Source organism: Emys orbicularis, chromosome 10, assembly GCF_028017835.1.
Source record: "Emys orbicularis isolate rEmyOrb1 chromosome 10, rEmyOrb1.hap1, whole genome shotgun sequence".
Classification (NCBI taxonomy): domain Eukaryota; kingdom Metazoa; phylum Chordata; order Testudines; family Emydidae; genus Emys; species Emys orbicularis.
Genome location: NC_088692.1, coordinates 70728445 through 70738643, shown reverse-complemented (window position 1 = coordinate 70738643; position 10199 = coordinate 70728445). Strand labels below are relative to the sequence as shown.

Here is a 10199-nt window from a genome sequence, read left to right as displayed (position 1 = left end):
TGATTCTATAAGAAGCAAACAAAATAAAAGAACGGGAATTAACCTCTTACTATTGATTAATCCATTAATATACATAAGGCATTTTGCATTATTATTATTTTCAGAGATTTTGAACAGGGCAGTAGTTTGAATCCCCTGTCTGGGGTAGTTGATTTGCCTCATCAGTGTATAGCAGGTAGTTTAGAGCATGGGAACTCTGGGTCTCATTCTGCTCTCACCCCAATGTAAATTAGGAGCAACTCGAGTAAAATCAATGACATATCAATGTAGAACTAGTACAACCGACCCCAGAACAAGTTTTTCTGCGTTTCATGGTCCTACATTCATGCACATTTGGCACAGCCCTGTTGCAAGGCCCCGTTCATGTCTCTGGAGAAACGGTGCTCCCCAAGAGGGGCCCCAATGATGTGATCCAGTGACGCAACAGGGGGAGAAGTAGTGTCTTTACGGGCTCCACTGATGTACAAGGAGGGGGGCAGCCCTCTTCTTAAGGCTCCTCCTGATTGCACTGGGGGAGAGTGCTGCCCCTATGGGTCCTACCGATCTACGGGAGAAGCGAGGCTGCCCTTAAGGGCCTAGTACCCCACTGCTTTAGTGCGTGCGCGGGGATACTGCTGCTGCCCCATGGGCCCTACAGCTTTTTAGTGGGGAAGCGAGGCTGTCCCTGCGGGCCCTTGTGATTTCCGGCGCGGGGTTTAAGGGGAGCGGTGCCGAGAAAGGCCAGGCCCAACTCGCTGCCCTGCCCGGTTGCTAAGGGCCCGGCAGCCGCTCTCGGGACTGAAGCGCGGTGCACCCGCTATTCGGCTCCGTGTCTCCACGGGCGGGGCTAGCGAGGGAGAACGAAATTTCGGTTCCTAGCTGAGCGGAGTCACATTGGGCAGAAGCCGCGGAGGCTTGTGGGAGAAGGGGGCTGGCTCCGGTCTTGCGTCCCTCCCCCTGCCCCCTCCTTCCCCTCCCCCCCGCCCGTCCTCCGGCCAAGATGTCTGACATGGAGGATGATTTCATGTGCGATGATGAAGAGGACTATGACCTGGTGAGGTCTGGGGGGCGATGGGGTTCTCTGGCGCGGGGCCCCCCTCTGTGCGTGTCTCTGCCTCAGCCCCTCTGAGAGGCTGCCTTCTCAGGAGGCAGTGACAGGACGAGTCTGGCTCCCCATTCCCTTTGGGGGCCAGGGGAGGCAGAAAATGGCTTGGGGGTGGGCTGGCGTTGATTTTGGACCAGGCCTCACCAGTGTTTATGCCTCCTCCCCCCGTGAGAAACAGGCCACTTGAGCCCTAGGAACTTAGTTAGGCCCCAGAATTGCCCCTTCAGGCCCAACAAGTCTGGGCCCCTGTTCAGTTCAGCTAGGGGGTCAGGGTTAGGGCAGGGGGTTGTAATTCTCTTACTGTAGCCCAGCAAAGTGGCTCACGCGAAGTAAAGGGATACATACCCCTGGGTTGGGAGGAGGTTTTTGGGGGAGGTTTGTAATCATGTTCTAGGATCAGACTAAGGCAGGAGGTGGGGTGGGGGGGAATAGCAGGAGGAGCTGGGAGACAGATCTGCCTGCTACACACATCACTCTAGGTGCAATATACCACTGTTTTTAACTTCCTTGCTGTCGAGGTAGAATTGGGATTTGCTTTTATAATTTGTGTGGTTTTGTTAGCAGTGTTTGTTTTGGTTCTGTTTTGTCCTTATGTTCTCAGCTGGACAATAAAATATTTTTATTTAAAAATAGGAATTGATTTGTCTGGGGCAATTTGTGTTTAGTAGGGCTATCTGGCTTCATAGTGAGTGATATTTTTGAAAGTGTTAAAAGCAAATGTGAGAAATAAAAACATTTCTAAGAGGGAAGACTCAGTTTTGGACCAAAAATATGTTCACTGCGTTGTCTAATCAATCTTAATTCAATGTTTTCTGTGCCTTTGCTTTTCTAAATTCTGGGTAAAATGGTGACACTGAGCTTTTTTTTTTTTTTTTTTTTTTTTTTTTTTTTTTTAAGAGCTGAGTATTCTGTATTCCAAAGACTTTCTGGGATGTGTATTTCACTTAGTGTAAACTAGAACTGCATTTCATATACTGTTTAATTTTATAAATAAAACCCTAAAATCTCAGTTTGTTAGAAGAATTTCTATGTACTGTAGTAAGTCTTGTAGTATTCCTTAGTATTTAGAGCAAGTTCTTAAAATTTAACTTTTTTGTTCAATATTGCTTCTCATCAGTTTTCCATGTGATCTGGGACATGTGCATGGTTGACATCTAAAATTTAGAAAAAAAAATCCAGTCCAGTCTTATGCATGTATTTTTAATTGAGATAGTGGTTCACATGTACACGTTGTCTTTCTAGCCTTTCACTTACCTCCTAAATATGAAAACAAATTATTTTAGAAACATGTTTTTAAATGAAATTGAGTTTAATTATAGAAATTATAAAATGGAAATTGTACTTATCAGAATATTCAAAAAGATCCTGTGGGTCAATTTGTGGCAGCCATTTTTCATAAACAAGTTTATCAGAACAGATTCTAATTTGAAATATTTTGTCCATATTACAGAATAAAATACCAAATCATTCTGTATGTGTGTCAAAAGATATACAACTTGTGTTTTTGAGAGTTTTAAAAAAATAATTGGAAAGTTGTATTAAAGTGCAGTGTCCCAAATGTAGGTCTGGTATAAGTCAGTGCAACTCCACTGGCTGCAGTTGAATTTTACCTTCTGTTAAGTCTGAATTTTATGCTTTATTGGCTGCCAATGTGCTGGGAGAAATAACTGCTGTTTCTTGCTTCAGTATGCTTCCTGGTTAGTCACAGGAAGAAGTTCTCTGAATTCTTATTCCCATGGCTGACTACAAACATTCACAAAATTTACTTTCAAAAGAACATTTTCAACATCAGGTCATTGACCACCCCTTCTCAGACCTTTCCTTTAAAACAAGGCTTGGAAGGATTCAGTTTTTATTGATACATGTTGATATTGCCATGCATGCACAAACTGACAAAATATTTCCATCAATGATAATTGAAATTTACAGATAGGCAAAATAAGAAAAATGCTGCTTGAGAACTTATTAGAGTAAAAATCCAGTGATTTAAACGTCTGAATTAGGCTTGTTACAAATGGACTAATGAATGAATAGTAAAATCAGGTATGACTTGTAGATTTAAGGATATTTACTTTATGTATTTTGACATGATGTTGACAATGTTTTAACAGTTTACAAAGGTTTACTTTTTTGAATCTCAACGTCTACTGTCATTAAATAAATGTCTAACATCCCCCATAATTTCCCTCATAATTTTGTGAAAATTTGAGTCAATAAAAATCTTTTAAAAAGCTTTAAAATGAACATTGATATTATTTATCAAATTTATAAAAAAAAATGAATTCTGCCAAGGCTACTTAAAACACACTGAAACTAGATATTGTTTTAACTAACTATCGGGTGTGTTTGTGTTAGTACAGTTCTCTTTTTTTAGAATATAATGCATCACAGGACACGTTAGTATTGAATTAGAGTAAAAAGGTTTTTAGATGCAATTTTGGCTTACAGGTGGAAGGACAGAGTTTTAATCAAGTACAGGTATAAGCATTATTCCAGTTAAATTAATTTCTTGCATGCATGGGCTGATCAGCATGGATGAGGTCATGGAATGCAAGAACAATGTTTTCAAATGTGTTCTAGTTTTGCTAGCTACTGTATAGATGTAGGCTATGTTAAAAATTAGTTAAATGTACTTTTTCTAAACATGGGACTTGGTTCTCCCACCATGTTGGTGTAAAACAGGAGAAACTCTGTTGAAATTAAACTGGGGTAAGAGGATGAGGCCAGTGGTTCCCAAACTCAAATTAAAGACTGGTATAGAAGGTTTCAGAGGGGATAGCTGTGTTAGTCTGTATCCATAAAAACAACAAGGAGTCCGGTGGCACCTTAAAGACTAACAGATTTATTTGGGCATAAGCTTTCATGGGTAAAAATCCCACTTCTTCAGATGCATGTGTAGAAGGAGGTCTTGAAGAGTGGAAGTATGACAAGAGATTCAGACAAACACAGCACTAGAAGTAAAAGGGCAATTCTGAACTATGGAGAGTATTTTGGAAGGGCAGAAAGGGAGAAAGACTCAACAGCAGTCAGTCTGAGGACAAGTCTACGCCTAAAACAGTGTAGCTCTTCAGTGAAGATGCTACTATGCCGATGGGAGAGCTTCTTCCATTGGTGTAGTTAATCCACCTCTGTGAGAGGTGGTAGATATTTTGATGGGAGAAGCCCTCCTGTCGGCATAGTGCTGTCTACAGCGGGGGTTAGGTCAGTGTAACCGTCGCTCAGGGCTGTGAATATTTCATACCCCTGAGCGATGTAGTTATACTGTTGTAAGTTTATAGTGTAGACCTGGCCTGAGTGAGTGGTGAAATCAGTGTTTACTAGGCCAAAGAAGTAATGTGAAGTAAGTGTAACTTGTTTGAGGTGCCAACAGTTTTAACAGACTTTGTAAAAAATAGAACAGTTACACCCTCCTTAATACATTTTGACCTAACCCTATATAGGGTATAAAGATGTGATTCCACTAACTCTAATCTCTGACATATCCAAATGGTGTGCACTTTCCTAGAACTGGAATATGTATATTCCAAAGTCTCTGCTTCTTCCAAGTTTCCCATCTTAGAGTTTTTTTTTTATCAAGCTGGTAATATTATTATGGTAATTATTGTGATACACCGCTATGGGGTTACCATTTTGTAATATCATAAAATCATAGTGTGCTATTTCTGCTTAGCTTTTCATTGTCTTAATGGTCAAACTTTCTGTATATAAATGCCCTACGACTTTCCTAGATAGTTCTATTTATATCTGTTTGAAAGTCTTTATATCTGCAAAGAATTTTAGTTCTGTTTATGGAAGGATAAATCTAGATTTGGAATTTACTAGTAACATGCAGTGCTAGCTTTGATTGATAACGTATTATTCCATTTTGTGATTCAGTAAATAAGACGATAGTTACTTGTCACTATGGAAAGCATTAAATCTTAAGTCCTCTCAAAGTCTGCCTTGATGTTGTTTGGTTCCTTGTTTGAAATTAATCAGTGGTCTCAGTCCAGTTCCTAGTAAAGAGTTGCCCATGTTGCGGGGGAGGGGAAGGGACAGGAAGAATCACAACTGCCCTCCTTTTTGGCAGTTGGTTTAGACTGGACATGGAGACTGAACTTTATCCTTGTCCGGGAGTGATCTTTCCATGCACAATGACATCGCCATGTGGGAAAACTTGTATTGGCAGCACTTATAACACATCTGTGGGGGCTTGTTTGGTTTTGTTATAAATAGAGAACGCTACAGGCAGATGATATTATCTGGAACCCTACATTCACTTTTAAAAATTGGGGGGGCAGGATAGCCAAATCTGTTTGCTGGGCAATTAGGCTATATTGCATTAAAGATTTATTTTGTATGATACATTTTTTTATTTGAATGTTGAAGAGAGACAAAAACACTAAAGAAAAGGGAGAGTTTATCAGGAAACAGATTCAGTACTCGATATTCCCTTGCCTTTTTCCTGGAGTATTCCAGGTATCCAACAAGACCTAGAACCCTGTTTCTTGCCACTCAGTTTCACAACAGCAGCTTGTTCCTGAATAGAGACATATGGTATCTAATTGGTATGTTCTACCTGAAATCCACCCATGATGTTCAGGAGGTTGGTAATAGATTTCAAATGCTTTTATGGTAGTGGTGTGTGTGGGTGTGTGTGTGTTAAAACTGATTAATTTGTTAATATGCTTCAAAGCAGGACACGGTCTTATAATAAAGGTGGCTTCTGCTGTCTAGGACAGTGGTCTCCAAAGAGGATCCTTGGGGGTGCGTGGCAGGAGGAGCATTTTTTGTTGTTGTTTTTTTTTGCTTTGGCAGTTTGGGTGGGAGTCGGAGCGGCTTTTTTTTTTTTTTTTCTTTTTCTTTTTTTCTTTGGCAAAAATGGTAGAGCCGGCATGGCAGGGGGTGCGTGCTCAAAATTTTTTTAATGATAGGGGTGTGTGATCAAAAAAGTTCGGAGACCACTGGTCTAGGATATAGGTATTCAAATGCTGCCCAAATATCTAGGACTTCATGGTTATTCATGTATGGGAACCTAATGGTTTAAAAACCTTTTGTTCTTTTTATTTATTATTGTCTAGGCCTTAAAATGATGTTTGTTTGAGGAGTTGCATACTGACTTAAATTCTCATTCACTCCATACGATACAATATCATTGTACTTGCGTCAGATTGTACCAAATAACTCTAACTGCATGGTGTGTCAAGTGCTCTTCATACCTAATGCAGTTGTTTGCTGTATGCATCTTACCATATGCAAGACTTTCCTGGATTTTGCAAAAAAGTTCATTTTCAGAGGGAAATACTTTCTCTAGTACTGTTACCAGAAATCTGTTTTGTGTTCTCAATTCGCTAATTGAACCCTTTTACCACTGATCTAAGTAAGGCAGTCTTTCTTGCCATGTATGTTTAAACTGTGTGTCTTGAAATGAAAGTTATTTTTCATTAAACCTAACGGAAACATTAAAACTTTTGAGTTTTGGGGCAAAATGTTTAAAGGAAGGACTGCCACTGTTCCCCAGAAAGAAAGGGGTAACAAAAAATATGATATTGTTAAAAGTGAGGCTATACTAACCCTTGCAATGAAATCATATATAAATTTTTAAACAAATTTATGGGGATTTTTTAAAAAGAAAACCATCTTAAAATCTAATCTTTCAAAAACTGAGTTTTAAAGTAGCTTTAAAGTAGTTATATATTAACTCATGCTACTGAGTCTCCCTCTAATTGTTTTAGTTTTATTATCACAATTTTCAGTGTTTTGTGCAGTGAAACAAGATGCTGTAAATGCACAAAATTGACAAATTGATTTTTTTCCTCATTTTTAGTTATAATAAACCTAGTTATTGAAATATTAATTTCTATTTAATAAATACTTACATGTATATATATTTTTAAGTTGACAGTGTCCCTTTTAATTTTGTTATACTACATTGCACTGCTATAGGCTGTTATGATCTTGGCTAATTTCACTTATATGATATGATTCAGCTTTATAACAGCCTTGGTGTAGACATGGATTTTATGATGACTAAGAGTTAGCAGATGCTCTTTAGAGTTACACTCTATTTAACTTTGCTTCAGTCTTGACTCTGACTGCCCATTGGGGATAGACGTGTTCATACTGGGTGAGTCAGTGCTGTTCATCTGTAAATGTCTTTATAGGAATCTTTTTAAAATAAGCTCTGGTTCTGCATTATGTTGTCTGGTATTTTACTTCCGAGGTGAAGGAGAGGATTGCTATCAAGGTGATGGGGAAGAAATTCCACTGGGAAAGGATTATTTACAATCAGTGTATGTAGCAGTCTACTTAACCCATTGTCCTTTCCTGTTCAGCCCATACTATAAAATTACCCAGACTTATAGGGCAGTGCTAAAGAAAACATTGTGTCCTGCAATATGAAAGTGCATAAATGTTAAGGATAGGTACATTAAGAAATAAAGTGTCTTCATTTTCTTGCAGCATTTTGCAAGAGTGTCACACATTTGGTTTCCAAGGACCAAGCTTAGTTCAAGAGTACCTAATGTGGTTCAATGTGAATTCAAGCACTGGAGTAGTACACATCTCCTGCAAGGATTCCAGGGGCCTGTTCGGACAACATACAGCCTTATGCCTCAGAGCAAAGTCCTATGGTGGTTCTCTGTGTGCTGGTGTACATCTGGAATTTCATAGAAGGGTCAATGAGACTGCCAGTACACAGATCTGCCAGCTTTTTACACCCAACTAGGGAAGCCACAAGTCCACATGGGTCAAGGGTTGTCCCAGGTATGAGGGAGGTTTCCTCTGGCCTTAGGGATTCCTTTTCCACAGGCTGTGCACTGTGGCCAAGATTTGGAGATAAGCAGTCACATCGTTTTTGTTTCAGGCTGTCTATATAGATTCAGAAAGGCAGTTTCATAGGTGTGAATCAGTTCTGTGCTGTCTTTGTAAACATAAGAGCTATATTTTGTTTGAATGCTTAAATTCTACTGAAACTGATGGGTAAATGTCCCAGTAGCCAGGGAAAGTTGCCTACTTTGCATTGGCAAATGGTTGAATGGATTTGCCAAGTGCTTTTTATAGAAAATAATTAACATTTTAAATGTCCCAGTCTTTAGTTTTCATTATTGCCATGATTTTAAACATATGTATTTAATTTAAAAAAATGCTACATTAAAAGTAGTTGTAAAGTCATGTACTCCTAAATTAGGAAGTGCCAGTATAAAGATGACTCTTGAGACCTTAATTTGGCCCCGTTGTGCATATGCATTATGGTAGTTTTAATTACATGATCACATACAGTAACTCTTCACTTACAGTCGTCCCGGTTAACGTTGTTTCATTGTTACATTGCTGATGAATTAGGGAACATGCTCGTTTAAAGTTGTGCAGTGCGCCCTTCTAACGTCGTTTGGCAGCCACATGCTTTGTCCACTGCTGGGAGGAAGAGCAGCCCAGTGGAGCTAGCTGGTGGGTGGCTGGAACCAGGGTGGACCGAGACACCCCCCCCCCCCCCCCCCATCAGCTCTCCCTATCAGCTCCCTGCTCCCCTAAGTTCCCTGTGCAGCAGTTGCCCAGCAGGCTAGCAATTGCAGCTGTCCCTCCTCCCACTGCCATGTGCTGCTCCTGCCCTCTGCCTTGGAGCTGCTCCCCGGGACTCCTGCGTGCTGTGTGGGGGGGAGGAAGACGGGAGCTAATGTCAGGGTGTTCTCCTCCCCCCTGCTCCTGCACCCCACTTACCCCATCTTCCATAGAGCAGGGGGGACACACGACAGAGGGAGCTTCCAGGCAGCTGCGGTGCGGTCTCAGCTTGTGGATCTAATTAACAAGGCAGTGTAATTCTGACCCCACTCTTCATACTTAAAGGGGAAATGCGCATCTCTTTCTTTCTTTCTTTCTCTCTCTCACACACACACACGTGTGTGTGTGTGTGTGTGTCTCTGCCTGCCCTCCCTCCTTTCCTGCTGCCTTGTACAGTAGAGTGTGAGAGTTAACCCTTGAGGGCTCAGCCAATTGCTAGTTCATCATTTAGCAGTAAGGCATTCCCTGGAAATATCCCACCCTCTGACTCCTCCACCTCAACCAAGCTTCACAATCATCATCACGGTGTACCAGTATTAAATTGTTTGTTTAAAACTTATAGAGTGTGTGTGTGTGTGTGTGTGTGTGTGTGTGTATATATATATAAAATATAGACTTTTGTCTGGTGAAAAAAATTTCCCTGGAACCTTTGTGGCACTTGCAGCGGCATTGGGAGCGGTGTGTTAAGGGCATTTATCCCACAGAGCACCTCTTCCCATTCTGGCGCTGTGGCTTGTGGGAAGGGGCGGGGGGTGAGGGGCATTCTGGGTCCTGTCCCAACGCCCCATGATGCATCGGGTCGCATCCCAGCAATCCCTGTGCTTCCGTCCACTTTTGGTGCCATCTTTCAATGTTTTTTGTACTGCGCGCTCTGTCTTCCCTTTCGGTCTGCGGGAATGGAGCCTGAACTGCTGAGGAATATGCTGACGAGTCTCACCAGCATGTCACGTTTGGCTGTTGAGTTGCTCCTTAAGATCCAAACTGACAGTGAGGACTCCGACGATAATATCTACTCAAGTAATGCTTCCGACACGAGATTGCTTGTGGCATTCACGGACATGCTCACCACTGTGGAACGCTGCTTTTGAGCTCGGGAAACAAGCACTGAGTGGTGGGATCACATTGACCTGCAAGTCTGGGATGACGAGCAGTGGCTGCAGAACTTTTGGATGAGAAAAGCCACTTTCATGGGACTGTGTGAGGAGCTCGCCCCCATCCTGCGGTGCAAGGACACGAGATTGAGAGCCTCCCTGCCGGTGGAGAAGCGGGTGGCTATTGCAGTCTGGAAGCTGGCAGCTCCAGACAGCTACCGATCAGTTGCTAACCAGTTTGGAGTGGGAAAGTCGACCGTTGGAATCGTGTTGATGCAAGTCTGCAGGGCCATTAGTCGCATCCTGCTCAGAAGAATCGTGACTCTGGATAACGTGCATGACATTGGGGCTGGCTTTGAACAAATGGGTTTCCCTAACTGCAGAGGGGCAATAGATGGGATGCATATTCCAATTCTGGCACCAGCCCACCTAGCCTCCGAGCACGTTCATCGGAAGGGGTATTTCTCTATGGTTCTCCAGGCGCT

At 41.8% G+C, this 10199-nt stretch overlaps 1 protein-coding gene across 2 annotated transcripts in view; it reads left to right on the top strand.

Moving 5' to 3' along the window:
* The first annotated feature begins 956 nt into the window (after positions 1 to 956).
* COPS2 (COP9 signalosome subunit 2) overlaps positions 957 to 10199 on the top strand; it is a 46729-nt gene continuing 37486 nt past the window's right edge. For both annotated transcript variants that reach the window (XM_065411652.1, XM_065411651.1), the window contains exon 1: positions 957 to 1033. In XM_065411652.1, coding sequence (XP_065267724.1) covers positions 980 to 1033 — 54 coding nt within the window. In that variant the 5' untranslated portion in view covers positions 957 to 979. The remainder of the gene's footprint in view (positions 1034 to 10199) is intronic.